The 21,181-nt window shown below is 32.8% G+C and overlaps 1 protein-coding gene across 8 annotated transcripts in view; it reads left to right on the forward strand.

Moving 5' to 3' along the window:
* LOC140055150 (kinesin-like protein KIF21A) overlaps positions 1 to 21,181 on the forward strand; it is a 42,498-nt gene that overhangs the window by 1,899 nt on the left and 19,418 nt on the right. For 6 of the 8 annotated variants that reach the window (XM_072100381.1, XM_072100377.1, XM_072100380.1 and 3 more), the window contains exons 3-19: positions 3,420 to 3,599; positions 10,191 to 10,416; positions 10,524 to 10,583; positions 12,052 to 12,144; positions 12,586 to 12,711; positions 12,842 to 13,042; positions 13,305 to 13,420; positions 13,564 to 13,759; positions 16,090 to 16,282; positions 16,407 to 16,476; positions 17,371 to 17,481; positions 17,626 to 17,751; positions 17,839 to 18,026; positions 18,293 to 18,487; positions 18,933 to 18,944; positions 19,668 to 19,870; positions 20,530 to 20,637. In XM_072100381.1, the coding sequence (XP_071956482.1) occupies positions 3,420 to 3,599; positions 10,191 to 10,416; positions 10,524 to 10,583; positions 12,052 to 12,144; positions 12,586 to 12,711; positions 12,842 to 13,042; positions 13,305 to 13,420; positions 13,564 to 13,759; positions 16,090 to 16,282; positions 16,407 to 16,476; positions 17,371 to 17,481; positions 17,626 to 17,751; positions 17,839 to 18,026; positions 18,293 to 18,487; positions 18,933 to 18,944; positions 19,668 to 19,870; positions 20,530 to 20,637 (2,404 nt within the window). The remainder of the gene's footprint in view (positions 1 to 3,419; positions 3,600 to 10,190; positions 10,417 to 10,523; positions 10,584 to 12,051; positions 12,145 to 12,585; positions 12,712 to 12,841; positions 13,043 to 13,304; positions 13,421 to 13,563; positions 13,760 to 16,089; positions 16,283 to 16,406; positions 16,477 to 17,370; positions 17,482 to 17,625; positions 17,752 to 17,838; positions 18,027 to 18,292; positions 18,488 to 18,932; positions 18,945 to 19,667; positions 19,871 to 20,529; positions 20,638 to 21,181) is intronic. The other 2 variants (XM_072100378.1, XM_072100385.1) reach the window with 1 other exon arrangement.

Here is a 21,181-nt window from a genome sequence, read left to right on the forward strand (position 1 = left end):
ACGAAAAATCCTTGATCTGTAATCGCTATGCAGCAGACACCATAAAACACAAATCATATAAAGTAATATCTGTTCCTGTATTCCAATTATTAATTTAAGCTGGTATAAAACTGTCATTTGGCAAAGTTTATTTTTACCCTCTTAATAAATAAATAAATCCTTTTAAAATACAGTTAAATTAAAATCAGATCACTCACAAAGCATGATCATTGTTATGTTCATTCCCAGTGTCTCCCACTTTTAGGAACATTACCGCACAATTAGATAATCACAACATTAATTAATTTATTCTAGTTGTCGTCTTCCTGTATCATGTTGAGGCGTGGTTGTAAACGTACTTACTGACCTAATTCACGTCGTCTTAGTCACAATTGGTTATTAGGAAAAAAGGATGTTATTGTTTTAAATCATTTTGTCAAATTGGGTAAAATGTCATTTGTCAAAATCAGTATTTTTTTCGGATTCAGTAATTAATTTAAAAAAAATGTTATTACAGTATTGTATACACAAAACAAACTTACCATATTTATTTTTAAATTTGGTATTAAAAAAAAATTTAAATATTTTTAAAAGAATATATTTGAAAATATTTTAAAGGTTATCAGATATTAGAAGTTTCACTACATCAGGTGCTATTTAAATTTAGGATTTATTAAATTATTATTTTCAATAACATTACGGCATTATCAATGCACATTTAATATTATTAGTAATTTAATATTTTGCTTGATATTGTGAAGGTAATGTGGCATAAATCTATCCAATAAATTATGAATGAAAGTTGATTTTGTTGCAGGAGGCTTCCTTGTCAAGTTGTGGCTGTTTGCCTTTTAGAAACAGACTGTGAATAAATGCGAACCACCTGGATTAGTGATGCAAATTACATAAGGTTTAATTCCTGAGGGATGTTGTTATGTCAGCGAGTAGGAAGTATCAATTTGCCGCAGGTCTGCCCGAATGCTACGTCATAATCTAAACCCGCTAGATTCTGTTTACGAAATAAAGATTCGTTCAAATAAGAGGTTGGAATTACGAAGATGTTGTCCTTCTCCTACTTTAGTGGTCCTTCTATACTGTATCGACATTTCGCTTTTCAAATTATGAGAAATGGAGTTAACTGCCTAACAGTCCCAAGGTCACGGGTTTGAATCCTGTCTCATACCTCTATCATTTCTCTATCATTTTACTCACCACAAAAGCAAACACTTCCATAAATGGTACAACATAGGGTTAATTTGGATTTATTTCATGGATTAAATCTTTTCTTTCAACGATGCTTTGAAGTCATTACCAACAAAATATTTGTTGATGCCATATTTTTTATTACAGCCAGTTTAGCATCCTAAGTAAAATTCAATCATTTTAATTGATTTTAAAGTTAGACAGTTATAACAATCGTTGATTTTATGTTTAATCCCATGGTACAGAATTCAGTAAATCCTTTTGAACTGGATTATCCTGGATATTATGAACACCTATGATTAGCTTATGTCAATTATCGACAGTGAACTTTGTTATCTCGCCTTAGAATCCAGCTGTGTGGTAAATATACCCACTGTCATGTATAAATCAACATATTATTAATTAAAATGATTGTCTATTCCTCCTGCATAGTGTCTATAGCACCTGCGATGCTCGATATCAAATCAATCTGAGGCCGAAACATATTTTGTGCCAATGTTTAAATTAATTTTTATTTCAACCTTTGGCAACAAATACAAACAAACATTAATTATAATTGATGTCAATTCTGCATTGTGTACACGTAACAAACAAAAAAAAACTTTAAAAAAATGTATGTGGCTTTTAATCAGTCATTAGCGAAATTTTTTTTGCATAGTATGACAATTATTATTAAATTCAAATTGTAAAAAAAAAATGTAGGCTGTTTGTTGTTGATGACTCTTCTCTAGTTTAATACAATGATTTGATAAAAACACAACAATAGGTTTGAACTTCAGAAACTGTTATTAACCCTGAATCAGTTTCCGTTGGCAATTGATAGCACGTCGTCCAGAGGAAAGATTCACTTTATAACGCCTGCCGGATTAGAGTTCAAAGGAAGAACTAATACTTCTTTGCATCTTGTGTGAAGTCAGTTTGCTTCTTAACATCTTGTGTGAAGTCAGTTTACTTCTTAGCATCTGTCATCTAGATCAAGAGATCTGTTTATATTTTTAATTGGTGATGAAATGTTTATTATAGCAATTACAATTTATAAATCAATTGTTTAAATCTAGTAACAATACAGTTGATATCAAGTACTATGATTTATTGAGGATTTATTACTAAAAAATTAACAATTTGAAACTGTTTAATATTATTATTTTATCTATTTTGAAATTACAGTCTATAGAGCATGTTTAATTACAATAAATCCTGTATACAGTATTTTGAAAACAAAATTTCAAACAATTTTTGGTGGACTGTATAAATATATAAATTAGCCTATCCTCATAGATTTTAAATGTACTGTAATGTATTACAAATAATTTGCATCATAACCAGTTGTGACATTAAACCATTTAAAAGGTCACTGAAATGTCATTCATTCTTTATAATAACATATGATGGGTGTCTGTTGAATTATGTTTCAAACATGTGGTGGTTGGAAAAACAGTGAAGTGTGGCTGCCTTGCTTCTTGTATGACAGACTTCCCTAATTGCTCACACTTTGATAAACAATAACATAGATGAAAAACATTGATGAAAAGAGTTTATTCCAATACAGTTTATGGAAAAAACATAGACCAAATTGTCATTAACAATTGAGACAATAATATTATAGGAAAACATTGATGAGAAGAAGAATTTTTTTTACCAATTTATTCCGATACAGTTTATGGAATAAAAATAGGAAACATTTTCATTAACAATTGAGTCGGCAACTATTTGAATTTGGGGTAGAAAACATAGTTTTGTACTGCGTTTTAGGCTAATATTACTTTTATGAATGTGTAGAAAAAATGTACCATAGTTTTGTGTAGCATTTGGCTATGCTTGCTACACTGGCAGAAATTTTCTCTAAAAATAGAAATGAAGTTTAATACTGTATACAGTAGATGATTGCATATTAGTTCGAAATCTGTTTTTATAATTTGTACAATTTATTGCCAGATGAAGATTCGTTGATAACAAGTCGAAACATAGCACACATACATATTTATTACTGGTTTGACGTAAAGAATTGTATGCATATTAGTTATTAAATGGTAGAATACCAGTATGAAAATTGAAATTATGTTAATTAGTATTTAAACATTAATATTGCAACATCCCAGCTCTCAGTATATTATTTATAAACAAGCTAACTGTATGTTGACGCAATAAAGGACATGTAGTTCACGTCAGAATTTACCATTTCTGTTAAACCCAAACTGAAAACACAATGTCTAATAACGTTTATTTTTTATTTTCAGAATTCGGCCTCAGCTGGCAAAAGAAAAGATTGGTATGTGTCGTGTGTGCATCTCCGTCACCCCTGGGCTGGAGCAGGTTGTGCTTGGACCAGAACGTATGTTTACCTACGACAGTGTGTTCAACATGGACAGTACCCAGGAGAGTCTGTACAATAGCACAGTGCATCGCCTTATTGAGGGGTAAGTGTTTATTAATTGAGCCTAATTAATGTTAGTAAATGTTTTTGTCATGAGAAAAAATTATGACTTCTGACTGGATTTGAACCCAGGACCCTGGATATTTTAACCACAAAGCTACAACTATGTTCATTAAGAAAGTATAAAATGTTTTAACTTTTTTACAAGAGCAACACATATGGTATTTTTTTCAAGTACTGTAACCATCACAAATTTATTCCCATAGATTGGCATGTACTGTAGACAGGCCATTTCAATGGGACATAAAGTTCAATGGGACATAAAGTTCAATGTGAACCCTATTGACCTTTGCATGCATTTATTGTATACCATGCCATTTTCATTCATTCCAAACTATTGCTTTATTGGAGTGTGAATTCATTCAACAACCAGGGAGTAATGTACTCCCTGCATCAACCGTATTTAGTACGCTAAGAAGTCATGACATTTGCCATGTAACAACATACAACTCATTAGCTTCAATTATGACCTTTGTAGACTTGAGCAGTTTTAAATTGAAATAGTTTCTGTTTTCAGTGTTGTGACAGGAAACATTGCTTTAAACTATAAATATGCTGTTAGATTTGTTTAATTTCCTCAAAGATCATTCACCTTTGACCTTTGTAATTTGGTCACCAAGACAGCAGTCTACTTGCAGTTGCAGTTAGATAGTAGATGCTATAGGTTATTTAGTTTAGATAATTATTCATAATTATGTAATGTGATGTCTTTAAACTGTTAATAATACTATGAACACACCTGGCGCACAATCCTCTTTCTCGTTTCAAGGTGATGTGTCAGCAATGGAAATCTTACATATGACACTAGTCCATACTCCATAATAACATTTAGTAGACTGAACACTAGGGTGTTATGTACTCTACTGTCATGTCAACTGCATTTAACACTGGTGTACTCTACACTGTACTGTATAACACTAGTGTACTCTCATACTGTAAGCCTGTATAACACTAGTGTACTGTACTGTATAACACTAGTGTACTTTTGTACTGTATAGCACTAGTGTACTGTACTGTGTAACATTATTGTAACTGTACTGTACTGTATAACACTAGTGTACTGTACTGTGTAACACTAGTGTAACTGTACTTTACTGTATAACACTAGTGTACTGTACTGTATAACACTAGTGTACTGTACTGTATAACACTAGTGTACTGTACTGTATAACACTAGTGTACTGTACTGTATAACACTAGTGTACTGTACTGTATAACACTAGTGTACTATACTGTATAACACTAGTGTACTGTACTGTATAACACTAGTGTACTGTACTGTATAACACTAGTGAGTACTGTACTGTATAGCACTAGTGTACTTTTGTACCGTATAGCACTAGTGTACTTTTGTACTGTATAGCACTAGTGTACTTTTGTACTGTATAGCACTAGTGTACTGTACTGTATAACACTAGTGTACTGTACTGTATAACACTAGTGTACTGTACTGCAGGTCCGTAGCCAGGGGGGGTTTTTATGGTTCGGGCGAACCCCCCCCCTTTACAGCGAACCCCCCTTAACCAACTGCGAACCCCCATCCCTGACATGCCCAATACCTCACCCTCATCTCCAAATATCTTCTAAATACGTGCCCCACAGTACAAAAAGTTGTTTGTAAATTGAAAAATTCGTAAACTTGTTCGTGAACCTTCTTCTCTGTATGAGCGTCAACTAGTGATACGTGTCTGTAAATTTCTAAAAGCTGCAAATGAATTGCCGATTTTAACCTGAAAAATAAATGTTTGGTCCCTGCATTTGACCCAAATATTTAGTGTCCGAACCCCCCCTTGACAGATCCTGGCTACGGCCCTGTACTGTATAAAAACACTAGTGTACTGTACTGATAACACTGTGTACTCAACTGTACTGATAACACTAAGTGATTGCAAAGTACTCTAATGTGCTATGGACAGTGCATGTACTCTGTTATAACACTAGTAGTACACTGTATGTTGTAGTTAGCATAGTACTTTTAGTCAGGTTCGCATTATAATAACTGATAATTTGCACACATTGTACTCAACAATTATACACAGATTGCATTCCAATATAAATCGTCGGAGTACTTTTATGAGCTTAATATCCTTTTTTATGTCAAGTGGTAATTGTCACACGGATTAGCCTGGTGCTTTAGGTTACAAATTAGGTTGTGATAGTGAAAGGAAAAAGGACGATGGTTTTCACACTGCAAATGGAAGATTCCTGACTGTAAGGAGTCCACTTGATTATTTAAACAACGCTTCTTGTTTTGTCGAGTTGACTTTGGGATTAAAACGAGGACACCGCAACCTATAGCCAAATTATGTACTGTACACAGGATCTGTTCGACCAAAGTTGAAGACTGGAGGTCCAGTGTTACACATCTGGCTCATGTACGCTCAAAAGAACCCAGTTTTTCATACCATAGCTTCTTCTAAGGTTCTGTCTACACTATCAAACTATAGTTTGACAAAGAAAGTGTGATGTGCCCAAATATGGTAGTGATATGTCCAAATAATTATGTTAGTGATATGATATCATGTCCATGTATTTTTTGTCACATTGAGTTTGATAAGTGTAGACAGAGCTTAAGTTTGAAATTGTTATGAAACTGTGCCTAAAGTTCAACAAGAATTAAAGTGGTTGACATTTGTGACCTCAAACCTATTGTGACCTTTGTTTGGTAGATTATGACATTTAAGACTAGCATACAATTTGAACACAAGAACTGATAACTTTTATTCGTCCATAAAATTCATAAATAAAAGCTTCTTCTTCACAGTTATTTGGTTTGTTAAAAAGCAATGAAAAATGGCATTGTGGTTTTGGTGGTTGGCATGACCCATTCCCCTTTCAAAGTATTTGGTTCAATCCCAGATTCAATCAATATTTACCCAGTATTAGTTACTAAAATTTATAGGGATAATTATTACAGTCTATCCACATTTTTTGTGTGGTACAGTACCTACTGTATTGGGTTAAAATTGAGCTTGCATATTATCCAACCTAGCTCTGTTCACTAAGGCGCAGGATTTCTGCTAAATTAAATCTACAATTTATTTTTAAACACTTTTAAAGTTTTACAAAGTCAACCATTTTATTCCTAACTTGAAACACTATGCCATTAAAACACACAATCAACCAAAATAATCTAAACTTACATTTATAATCAAATATTTATGTTAACATCGCATTATCATACCAGACTTATTAATATCTCTCATGGGTATTAACACTTTGACTGCCAGAGGTTTTTCCAGTTAGAAACAGCCACCGCCAGCGTTTTTAGCCCAATTCGATGTTTTTATTAAAGCTGATTGAAACTATGTATGTGATCTGATTTACATGTAATTTAGACTAAAATAATCATAAAGATTTTAGCTTTACAATGGTACCAAGAACGATTTTCAAATCGCAATATGTAAATCGTAATAGTAAAATGAAAGTAACCCACTTTTTTAGTTTTTCGTAGTTTCTTACACGGCACCGATAGGCCTATAAAAACAAGTTATCACTATCGAAATATGTATTACATTTTATAAATCATGAATCTTACATCAATGTTTCGCCAAAAGCCACATAGTAAAGACACCAGGCCTAGTTAACCAGGCCTAAATTTGGTCCGGAGCCGTTTTACGACTAGGCTAGCCTAGTAGTAGTACTACGTACTAGCCTAGCTAGTAAACTGATGATAATGTTCATACCATTTCTAAACAAGTTTGTTGCGTTAAACTCAGCCACTTACAGTGAAACACCAAAACAATTAGGGTATACATACAATAATAAAATTAATGACTTCATATTGAAAATTCATCCATTATTTTTTATTCAGATAACAAACAAACATGCCAATCCACATAAACCTTTGTAATGCTTCGTCGGCATAGCTAGCGCGCGACCGATACACAATGCGCCAAACCATCGCTGTACGCGCTACTGTGATGCGCGGTGTATGTTATTTCGACAGGTACCATTTTGACAATCGTTCGTAACCAGATTAGTTACTTTCAAAAAGTAAAATATTCGCGGTCCAGACCGAATATAGTGTCCATATTTATAGTATATACCAATAATTAACCTATCTACCGGATTTCGTAAAAAAACGCGAAAAACGAAGATCTTCGTGTTTGGCAGTCAAGCGTTGTGTTTCCAAAAACGAAGATCTTCATGTTTGGCAGTCAAAGTGTTAAATGAGCATTGATACGTTTTATACTTCCAAATACGGGACTTGCTGCATTATTATGAATATGAACCATTACTACATACAATACACAGTTTATTATGGTACATTAAATGCAACGTTAATAATCCATTAAGGTCAATTATAATATGTTAATTTTTTATGCATATAAAATCATGTCGCATTAATGAATTTACAAAATGTATTTGTCAAATTTCAAGTTGAATGCTATTGCACTGCTCTCCTCAGTCCGACATGGCCCCATGCCAAGGCGGCTGGGCCTGGCGATATGGTGTTACAGTTAGCCAGAACTTAATGTTATTCAATGTTCAACCTTTGTGATAGCCAATTACTGTAAATGTTTTTTGGCACCGTTTTTATTTATTTTTATGTGTCTAGAATAAATGTTTTTAAAGGCTGATTCTAATGTCTTTTGTTTTTTTCTGTTTATAAAATTATTATTAAAAATACTATTTATTAAGTTTTATGAAACATGGCCATAAATAATTAACAATTTAACATGAATATTTTGACTTTATATAGTGTGTATTCCATGGTATAAGTACAGTGTAACCTTCAGTTAAATTTAAATAGCTTTACTAAATACTAGCCTACTGTAGATACTGTATCTTATGGTGGCTGATTTCCGGCAAAGAAAACAATTATGTAGTTATATCTCCAGTAGGCTACAGTAGCTAAAGTACTGTACTTAATAATAATATTTGGCGTTTTTAGGCTCACAAACATGCAAGTCATAAACAGGCCAACATGGTCTCACATCACTTGTTTCTTCTTCTATCTCTCAAGTCAGATTTCCTTTTAGCATTTCCCTTGCTATCTCCAACCAAGGCTGTGTGTCTCAAGCGTTGTTTACACACATTCTTTGCAATTACAGTATATTACACTTCTCTTTCTGTGTTGTCTCTCCTTCCTTCCTTTCGTTCTATTTTTAATTTGTAGTACTTCAATAACTTTTCAGATAGTCTATGAGATGACAGGATATGTTCATTAAATTTATGTTTAAGAAATTTGTATTTAAATGTTAATGTGCTGTCTATATCAATGAATTATTCTTTGCACATAGAGCTCTATGATGATAAATACATGCTTCATTGCAAAATTTGTCTAGGACTTTTGTTAGTTACTAGAGAGTAAATAGGCACAACACTGCACTGGCTAATGCTTTAGTCTCATAGGAAAAAAAATAATGCGGCCTGTGCTACTGTGTTACTTCTCACTCACATGGACCACAAAGTAATCATATACAGTACCTCATGTATTAATATTAATTAAGCTCTGTCTACACTAGTTTGCTCAAATATGGTAGTGGTATGCCCAAATATGGTAGTGGTATGCCCAAATATGGTAGTGGTATGCCCAAATATGGTAGTGATATGACATCATCATGTCCATATATGGGCACATCACATTCTTTTGTCACATAGTGTAGACAGAGCTTTATAATGATGATTTTAAAAAGTAATAATAAAATAATAATGATATTGAAAGTATAACATAATTTGATGTAATTTAAATAGTTTTCCCAGCAAAATGTCCTTCATTGATGAGGAAGTGTACTATTATATGACTTTAATATAAACACATTTTATTATTCCAACTTGATAATTGGCCAAACAGAAAGTACTATTATGTTGATGAACATTCAACATAGACTGGTTAATGTCTTCAACAGTGACTCACACACATGTACAGTACATTATTAAACCTAATGTTAATGTTTTATTATTAAAATTATGTTCACCCATCCAACTCTTTTATTATTATTAATCTAAACAACCTTAACTTGGTCAATAACAATTACCGGATCTTGTAATAAATAAAATGTTATTATATTATTAAACAAGCCTAGTTTATTAAATTTTATTTAAAAAAATGTTTTCCTAATTTGAATATTATTGTTGTTGTTATTTTCTTACTATATTCCTTATCCTTTCTGTCGTAATGCAGTAAAAGTAAAAGTAATATTATTTTCTAGTGTAGAAGATGTATTGTCCCCTGAAAAATAAATGTTTACAATTTATTTTTTTGAATATGCCATTTTAATGTCACAAAAAAAACAAAAAATTGAATTAAAAAAAAAATTTTTTTTACCTGAAAAAAATAATTTAAAGCAATAAATAGCTGTCAGCCAATGGGCCTTTCGTTGAATTTGACCATTTATTTTGTCATTTTATATGAGAAAACATTGTTGTTTTTTTTCCGTTTTTTTTTTTTGATGAAAGGGGTTAACTTAAAACTACAAAATAACCTATTAAATGTCTGATTTAATTGATCTTTATTTTTCATGTTTTTACATCTTTAATAGAATTTTCATAAATAATGATATATTTGCAATAAATAAAATGATCATGTTATGAAAACATTATTATGAATGGATTTGATTTCTGACAGATGTTATGAAGGTTACAATGCCACTGTGTTTGCGTATGGGCAGACTGGGTCAGGAAAGACATACTCGATGGGTACAGGATTTGAACAAGGTACTACAGAAGAACAGCAAGGCATCATACCCAGGGCTGTGCGCCATCTTTTTATGGGGATAGAATCTAGAAGAGTGGAAGCGAAAGAAAGAAACGAGCCGCCCCCAGAATTCAAGATCTATGCTGAATTTATGGAGGTACAGTACTATTCATTCTCATAAGAGCCTTTAAAAAAAAAATTCCTACTGTATAATTTGTTCTGTAATATTACAAGATTTTCACTTGTTAAATTATGTTTTTTCAGCTCTATAATGAAGAAATCATTGACTTATTTGACACAGCAAGGGACATTGAAATTACAAGAGTAAGTTTTTACTTTTATTTAATTCAATTGGATTTCTAACTTCTATAGTCCCAACATTCAGGTCAATATTATTCTGAAGTTCAGTTTACACTATAAAACTTTATGTGAACAAAAATGTGACATACCCATATATGGACATGATGATGTCATATCACTACCACCATTGGGCACATCACACTTTTTTAGTAAAAATAATTTGATATAGTGTAGACATAGCTTAAGGTGTGTCTTTACAGGTATGTTTCTGTGAAATTATAGCCATGCCTACAATGTTTAATGAGTGGCCTGTTCATTCATGGTGAAACCTCTCTTGTTAATTTTTGTTTATTTATGGGATATGGTATTTCATTGTTGTTTACTTTTATATTGTGTTCAACTGGTGTAGACTTTCCAGTTGAAATCTTATAGACAGACTTAAATTGTAAGTCAAGATCTCCTCAAAGATACAGCATTTTAAAATATTTTTTTGCAACAAAAATGCTTAACAACAAACTATATTAAAAAAACAAAATAATATAAATGAATGACTGAGTATCCAATGCTACTGTATAGTTTAATATCAACTACTAATTTAGGCTAAATTTGGACACAAGACTTTCAAGATTCCATAATATGAGAGTAATCCCACCCTATACACCCAGTATACCCACTAATTTTTCCGTTTCATACCCATGCATCTTGGTTATAAACAATACAACAATTTTGTGTACATGTTAGGATGTATGTATAATTGATACCCAAGTATCATAGCTTACAATGATTGTTCAACACCAACGAGGTGGAATCATTAAAGCATTTAAACATAACAGAAACAAAGAAGAATATACCACCTTATATGGGCAATATTTATGGCCTGTGTTCATATTAATTGATGTAGTTATAATATATTGCACACATAATTTATAATACTGCATAAGTTATAATATATTGCTAAAAAAATGATATTTATGTTGGTTGAAAAAAAAATTTAATTCTTACAGTATCTAACCTATTTTTAACGAAATATTTGTTTGATAATTTATGGTAAATGTTTAGAAGTAGAACAAAAGTGTACTGGCAGAGATTAATATATGTTTGCAAGATAGTCAAAGCTGTTTATGTTATGACTCAGCAAGTGATTTTCAATTTTGATTATTGTTTATGAATATTATAAATTCCTAGGTTATCATTATTATGACTAAAACAAAAAGATATAATTGATACTTGTAATATTGTGAGTATAATTTATCATGATAAAAGTACAAGATACAAAACAAAAGCAACTAAAAAAAACAATAGTGAAAATTGGCAAAGATTCTATACCACACTTAATATTGTATTTACAATAATTTTTGTATAGTTAATATTGACATATTTTGAAAAAAAAGTTTAATTTTTTAACTGTATGAGCAAGTCAGAGATATATTCATAATACTACATTTGAATTTGGAATTTTTTTCTGATATTTTATAATGTGTTATATTTTCAGAATAAAAAATCTCATATACGAATCCACGAGGACGCAACAGGTGGTATTTATGTTGTAGGTGCTACTACCAGACCAGTAACCTCAGAACAAGATGTAAGAATATTGCGCTCTATACACAGTGGCGTAACGGCCGGCTATGAGCGCTAACTGGCTAAACCTAGGGTCCCAGAGTTTAAGGGGCCCCAGAGCTTAAGGGGGCCCCAGAGCTTAAGGGAGGCCCAGAGCTTAAGGGAGGCCCAGAGCTTAAGGGGAGGCCCAGAGCTTAAGGGGAGGCCCAGAGCTTAAGGGGAGGCCCAGAGCTTATGGGGCCCAGAGTTTAAGGGAGGCCCAGAGCTTAAGGGGAGCCCAGAGCTTAAGGGGACTCGGAGCTTATAGGACTCAGAGTTTAAGGGGTCCCAGAGCTTATGGGGCCCAGAGTTTAAGGGGGGACTCAGAGCTTAAGGGGACTCAGAGCTTATGGGCCCAGAGTTTAAGGGGGCCCAGAGCTTATGGGCCCTCACATTTTATATTATTTTGTATTTTTGTGATTTCTAGACACTTCAAGCCCTGCAGGCTGGTGCGTTGTCAAGAACAACGGCATGCACAAATATGAATGCGCAAAGTTCCCGATCCCATGCTATATTCACACTACACGTCAAGCAACAAAGACTAGTAAAAGAGGTGAGTACCTATTCCTCATATATTCACAAAAAGAAATATTGAAATCAGTGAAACATCAATGGTTTATTAATAATAAAATGCAGGTTTACTGTAAAAATACTTAAATGTTTTTCTTTTCTTGACCATGTAGAATAATAATGTTGAGAATGGAGATGATAATACAGATAAAACAGTATCACAGACAGATACACCAGACAACGATGGACTGCAGGAGTTTGAGACCTTGACGGCAAAGTTCCATTTTGTTGATCTTGCCGGATCAGAGAGGTTGAAACGCACCGGCGCAACTGGAGACCGAGCAAAAGAGGGTATATCTATAAACTGCGGATTGGTAAGTAGTTCCGTGATGAATTTTACAAATTGCATTGTGTCCTTTTTCCTCTGAGAGGAGAACATAACTCAAAGGCCTACGTTGGTTTATCTAGGTACTGCAAGCGGCTCTCATCATAGACAGCACCAACACTATTTCTGGTTTAATAATATGTGGAAAGGACTGGAATTCAATTGGTTGAAAAACAACTATATCCCATAGCTGTTGTTTACCTTTATTTTTTCTTTCTTGATTTAAATGTTTTGTACCTTGTACTATTCAGCTTGCCTTGGGAAATGTAATAAGCGCCCTCGGTGACAAGAGTAAGAAGGCAACTCACGTACCGTACAGAGATTCTAAGCTTACAAGATTACTACAAGACTCGCTTGGTGGAAACAGGTAAGGCCAATTAATAAGTTGCATAATAAATCAATCAATAAAATCAATCAATTACCCGATTGATCATTCACTCAGTTAGAACGAAACATGACCCAAAAAACATATTTTGTATAAATATGAGAAATTTTAATGTCTCATTTTAGTCGAACTTTGATGATAGCATGTGTGAGTCCATCAGATCCAGATTTTATGGAAACTTTAAATACGTTACGCTATGCGAATCGGGCACGTAACATAAAGAACAAGGTCGTGGCGAACCAAGACAAGACGAGTAGGCAGCTAGCGGCATTGAGATCTGAGATACGGCTACTTCAAGATGAGTTGACGGAGTATAAACAGGTTAGAAACAGTAATATTTACTTCCAAGTTTGGAAAATTCTACTTTATTGTAGATTAGGTATATAAATATATATAATAACTAGAACTTAAACTCGTCACTTGAGGACGAGTTTGGTTATCCGCCCGCAACAAAACATATCTTGCGCATTCAAGTACTTTTCAGTTGTGACTTTTCCAAAAAGTAGCCTATTCAAAATTAAAACTGCCCTTTCAGTGTAATAACTAAACAAATCCTTTTATTTAATTGGTTTCCCGTGATGGGATTCGAACCTGGTACCTCTGATACCAAAGTCGGTTGCACCACACATCGAGCCATATGAGCACCTGCTGAAGAAAATCCGAAGAGTCCTCGTTCATTCGATATGTCGTGAATCCCCTCGATGCAAGTTGATTATTACATATCAAACTTAAATCATAAATTTTACTATGATGAAAGCTTCACAAATTTTAAACAGTGACATATTAGCAAAGTGCATACTTTCAAGTTTTATATATTAACATGTAAAGAAAAAAGACAAACGTTATGTTTATTGTTTTGCTCTTTGAAAATGTTATTGTTTGTTTGATGATAACAATTTCGAAAATTATATTTAATATGCAAATAATGTAGCCATCAAACACGTTTTAACATTAAAAATTATAATAAATCAGATCTATGATTCATACACTGCAAGAAATTAAAATAAAAAATAGGGGTAACCTTGCATTCTGATGAACTGTATCGTTTTTAAAAGTAGACATATTTTGCAACATTTTCACAATTTTTTGACGTTTTTCTGCGCAACCAGTCATGTTTAACGTGCTCGTAGAACGCCATTTCAAGTTGAATAGTGAATAAAATAACGTAAAATTGTTAACCAAAGATTTAAAAACACAAATCGTGTAAAAGAAATGCTCATACGTGTTGCCTGTACCGTGCGCCCGTAAAAATGTGCGCACCAATGGCAATATTTTAAACGCTTAAAATGACTTGAATCGCGTAGAAAGTTGATTAGAAATTGATTTTTCGCATTTTGAAATTTTAAACGCACATGCGTAACTTTTTGTGAAACATGCCTTTTTTAATCCATAGAAAGTTTGCGTATGATATGACTTAAATTTTCACAAAGTTTCAATACAAAATGACTTTTAGTTTTTATTCTATGATCAATCATTGAAATTCATAAAATCGCGCGTAACTTACGCTGCGCGACTCGAAATTAGAAAAAAAAAGTTTCTTGCACATCTACATCTACAGGGCAATCTTTTGACAAAGTTATACAACTTTATGTTGACCAGAATTAGAGATACGCTGCGAACAAAATTCGTGGAAAGAAAGAAGAAAAAAGAAAAAAAAGATCGTGACAATATCAAGGGGTTATCCGCTTGAGGCGGATAACCAATAATATAAAATACACAGTTGAAAATTGTTAGGGGCAGGCCAGGGCAGCTTAAACAAAACTACCCTTCACTCAAATGAGCCTGCTACCCCTCAAATGAGCCAGCTATACCCCTCAAATTAGCCAGCTATACCCCTCAAATTAGCCAGCTACACCCCTCAAATGAACCACTACCCATCAAATAAACCTACTACACCTCAGATAAGATAAGCACGACAGATTTATTTAAACGAAGGACCACGCTCGTTTAATTGTGATAGAAGACAGAAGGAAGAGCTTGCTATCCTTAGGACCTACTCTATTTACTATCCTTGACTTTAATTTTCACTTCCTCCAGCCTGTGAGTTCCCACTGATGGCTAAACACTTGGGAAGTGATCTATAATTAACTTAGGCCTAATGAACAACTTGTAATTACAGCCCTAGGGAACAGCGACGACGACTGTTGGTTTGTACGCGCTTGTTGTCTCTTCTAAATTTAGCTGCATTTTGTTTATCTTTAAGACAAACTTTATGTCAAGGATTTTAGCATTAATTTAAAAAAAAAACAATGTTTCATAATAAATTAAAACTATTATGTTGATAGAAATATATAAACCCTTAGTTTCATTTAGCATAAGAATCCAAACTTGGGATTGGTTTGAAGGATTTTTTACATTTTTTTGCACAGAAAGAAAATACCGTATTTAATGGAATATTTGAATAAACACCTGCCTCTAATAAACCCCCCTATAGAACATCATTTTGAATAAACACGCTCCTCTCCCCCTTGAATAATATTTGATACGTGTTACCATATTACACCTAAAAAATAACCCTTGAATAACTGCCTCCTGAACAATAAATGCTCCGAGGAAAAAATACTGTATAAAAATTGGAAATTTTCAGTTTGATTTTATTTTTTTAATACTTCGGTCAAAATATTAAAACCTATGTATTTTTATTATGTCAGGGTAAAAGGCAATTAAACGCAGATGGTGTAGAAGAAATTAATGATTTGTTTCATGAAAACACAATGTTACAAACCGAAATCAATAAGTTACGTGAGCGCGTACGTGCCATGCAAGAGACAATTGACGCAATGAGTTCACGTATTGCTCTGCTGATGGCAGACCAGGCTAGGTATCAACTCAACAGTACAGCAAGTGAGTGGATTTGATTAGTTTATTAAATAGTCTCTAAATTATTACTATTAAATCTCCAATAACAGTCGCCGTAATTGTTTCGATATAATACTACCATTTGGTGTAAAACATTCTTTTTTTTTAGATACAGACGGAGAAGATGATGGCATAACTTCTATGATTCAAAATTATCTGAAAGAAATTGAAGATTTAAGGTAAATAATTTATCTGCATTATTTTTGTTTATTAAATTATATACGTAACTTATACACTGACGTCAGTGGATACACTGACTTATACACTTGCACTGATGAAGGGCTAGTGTTGCCCGAAAGCTCTGCTAATTTTTCTGGCTGTTTTACTTTATCATTTTGATTTAGCTTTTCACTTTTTTTTTGTATCTCTATTGAGATCCAGCCACTAATACTCACAGCATTATCATTTTTTCAGTAATTTGCCTTTGGATATAAAACTTATACATATACATATATACATACATAACTAGGGCAACTGCGTATCAAGCAGACGGTCCGAGTTCGAGTCTCGGTTGGGGCGACTTTTTCTCATTCTCACAGATTTCCTCATCTTTATCGTTTCAAATTAATTAATTAAATTTCAGTATATCACCGGGCGGTTTAGAATTAATGTTCTTTGCCTACTGTGTTTATATATATAAAAGTATCTCTTCGGAGATCCCGCCTCGTGAATAAAAATACTGTAAGATGAGGGCGTATCAATTTGATCTCTGTTGCGCGTGTGTACAACTGAGGACTAGTGCTGTTCCGCCGTACCACGCCGAGTATGTTAAAGAGTTGCTATCCAATCGAGTTCGAACAATACCATGAAAGCCCCAGTGGTCTAATGGTTAGGGCAACTGCGTATCAAGCAGACGGTCCGAGTTCGAGTCTCGGTTGGGGCGACTTTTTCTCATTCTCACAGATTTCCTCATCTTTATCGTTTCAAATTAATTAATTAAATTTCAGTATATCACCGGGCGGTTTAGAATTAATGTTCTTTGCCTACTGTGTTTACATAACTTGTACATATATTTATACATGTTATATAAAAAGTTGAATGGAAATGATTATTATTCTGTTTGCTTTTCTCAGGGCTAAGTTAATTCAAAGCGAGACAATGATGACAAATATTAAACGACGTAGCGATACCCCGCTATTACATTCAATGAGGGCGCCATCTAGACTTAATACTTCAGATTCTAGGTAAATATGTTTTATAACTATATTTTTGGTGTTTCTTTTTGTCACAAAATTTTTTGCTCGTAAATTCAAATGTTAAAAATTAGGTGGTATATGATGTCACACATCATTTACTTATTGATTGATTTATTGATTGATTGATTACAGAGACCCAGCTGATTGTAGTATCCAACAAGTAATAGACGCTGCAAAGAAACAAGTGGAACATGATCAAGAGAAATTACGTCAAGTTGAGGAGGCTGGCAAGCAGCGACACCTCAGTGGCGGACAGGGGTACGAGTAGTTTCATATTGTGTCAGTTCGTTCAGCTAGGAAAAATAAAATGTTTAATTATAATTCACGTTTTTGTTAATATTTCAGTCATCATTCTGAAGATGAAAAAAATCAGGTTGAAATAGAAATTGTAAATAACGATGTGCAACAAAATGGAGAAGAGGAAGAAAATGAGGAGGAGGAGGATGAGAATAAAGAGATGAGTGGGGACTCTGATTTAGATGATGACGACGATGAGGATGATGACGACGAAGATGAGGATGAATCGGAACCAGGTATGTTACCTTTTACTTTAAATTTTTTTTTTTTTTAAATCCATTGAGCTAGTCAACCCTAAATAATAGATATCAATGCAAAAGGTAGGGAATTACAGCACCTAATTTTACCATTTTTAGACCCTGGGCCCCACTATATCAAAATCTTGGATCTGTCATCGGTTTACTTTCTGGTTGGTTAATTAGGATTAGGTTTATAAAGCTCTGATTCACAGAATATTTAAGCTGTATATACTGAAAGTTGTTTGTTTTTTTATTTTTAACAGCTGAAGTAAAGTTACAAGAAGACTTGGCCGAAATTGCGTGCGAGATCACCGTAAAACAGAAACTGATTGAGGAATTGGAATTGAGTCAACGACGGTTGCACACGCTTAAAGTCCAGTACGAGGAGAAACTTAGCACGCTGTTAGACCGAATAAAAGAAACCGAAAAGGAACGCGATGAAGTGCTCACTAACTTAGGTATGTCTTAATAAATTGTTGCAATTAAATATTTTTAATCTGTCATCTTATGTTATGTTACACTTGTATTTTGTGTGTATAGTAGAATTCCTCCTTTGAGGGACCCCTATTAAGGGACCCTTAACAGGGTGTACTGTAGTTTAGATATATATCTGTGTTTACTTAATTATATTTTTGTGATTTTTTTATAATTAGAATTATTTAATGATTGTTTAATGTGCGATCACCTAATATAATAACACTATACTGTAGTTATTACATGCTTGTATACTGTAGTTATTACATGCTTGTATTGTACTTACTTCAATGTTATAATATGTCATTTAATGTTTAATGTTCTATTAACCATAATGTGAAATTACACTATTCTATATTTACTTCAATACTTCTAATTGTACTTACTTCAATGTTATAATATCAAACATATTTCTTTTTTTGTTCGAAGTGAAAAAGAGAGGTAATGTTTCTTACAAATTTCTTATCTCATTTCCACTCCTCCGTCTGTCTGTCTGTCTGTCTCATCTTTTTTTTTCTGGGATCATTTCTTATCTTACAATCTAATTTTTAATACTTTCTATCATCTTGTCGGTAGCATGTGGTTTATTCTTACATTGGTGTTTTAGTAGGAGATATTATGGAAAAACCTGGACGAACTATACATTTTAGTTTCATGCCTTAAATTTGTGTGAAAATATGTCCAAATTTTTTTTTTTCATGGCATATTTAGTGGTGTATTAGGCTGTTTAACCCTACTCCGTTTCATACTCATTAAATCTCAATGTAATGCCATTATTTATTTTTTTAAATTTTTGGATGTGTCCTATTAAAAAATACAAATTGTTTTAAACATTTATTTTGTAGATTACCAGTATCATCTACGTAACAAAAAAAAGTATTAATAGAGATGATAATAAGTAATATGTAATCCTTGGTTTATCCTGGTTTAACCTTTGAACTTTGACCCTGCTCAATCATCTACTGTAGTTTTTTTTATATGCTTCACTTCACTCTTTATATCTGCACTCTTTTAATTTAATTGGGTGTTTGTCGGGCATGGTCATATTTATCATTTAAATTAAATAACTTTACTTTTATGTTAGGATCTCTACTGAGAAGAAACTCATCACTGTACCATCTGCTCTTGCTCCTAAAGTCAACATTTTTACGTTTTTATTTTTAGGTTCAATGACAGAATCACGAACGCAGGAGAAAGCTGCAAAAATTAAAGCCGAGTACGAATTGAAGTTAAAGAAATTAGCGAAAGAGAAAGACCGTTTATTGAAAGGACAAAAAGAACATTCAAGATTACTAAAAAATAAAACACAATATGAAAGACAAATGAAAGGTTTACAAACAGATTTGAGTGAAATGAAAAAATTAAAGGTTTGTCATCATCATTGTTGTATTTTCTTTTCTCATTACAATAACATGCATTTACATGATGTGAATTATACTCAATGCTTTGAAGATGTATTGTCCCCCAAAAACCTGAAAAATAAAGATTAGTAAAATCAGACTTTGAATAGGCCATTTTTCGGTTTTAATTATTATTAGTTATTCACTTCTGTTTTTTTCATGAAAAAAATGTTTGTTCGATCCCATTTTTGGTCAAATGAATAACCATTATGTGACAATGACATTAACATAGCAAATTTAACAAACAATTAAAAAAAAAAATTGTTAGGACAATATATCTTTAAACTAAATCTTGTATGAGCCTCTGTTAGGTGCTATAAGAAAAGTGACAGTGACATTTATACAGATTTAGTTAAAATGTTCATCAGACAATAAAAGCCATGTCTGAATACACAATTTGACCAAGCTCTTTGTTTAGCATAGTACAATATTTGATTGAATTTATATTTTAATTGAATAATTACCTAATGTTAATTCAATCTTTATTTGTGTTAATGTTATGTGGTTAACTTCTTAGAATCTTTAATTGAGCTTGAGAATGACTCCATCATGGAGCCTCAACATTTTCCGTTTTGTGTTTAAATTTGTTATATTTCATTTAACATTTTACGGCTAATATTTTGCAGGTTAAGTTAATGAAGCAAATTCGAGATGAGCAGCAGAAGAGTCGTTTACGAGAAGGCAAATCAAACCGAGAAATTCAACAACTTAAAAAGAATGAGAGACTTAAAGAAGTAATGCATATGAATCTTATTTCATTCTCTCCTTGTCGTCTTTCTTTCTGCTCTGATCATTGCGATCAAAATCATCATCATTGTTTAAATCTTTGCTCTCTTCTATTTCAATCGTCTTGTCGTGTTTCTTTCTGCTCATTGCGATCAAAATCATCATCATTGTTTAAATCTTTGCTCTCTTCTATTTCAATCGTCTTGTTATCTTTCTTTCTGCTCTGATCATTGCGATGAAAATCATCATCATTGTTTAAATCTTTGCTCTCTTCTATTTCAATTGTCTTGTTATCTTTCTTTCTTCTCTAATCATTGCAATCAAAATCATCGTCATTGTTTAAATCTTCGTTATCCTCTATTTCAATCGTCTTGTTATCTTTCTTTCTTCTCTAATCATTGCAATCAAAATCATCGTCATTGTTTATATCTTCGCTATCCTCTATTTCAATCGTCTTGTCATACTTCTAAATGTATTTGTAAAATATATTGCTTTCAAAATTATCTTTCAAATTTCCATCAGGCTAAATGTCACTATTACAGGTGTCAATAT

The sequence above is a fragment of the Antedon mediterranea genome, chromosome 7 (assembly GCF_964355755.1).
Source record: "Antedon mediterranea chromosome 7, ecAntMedi1.1, whole genome shotgun sequence".
NCBI classification, from domain to species: Eukaryota; Metazoa; Echinodermata; class Crinoidea; order Comatulida; family Antedonidae; genus Antedon; species Antedon mediterranea.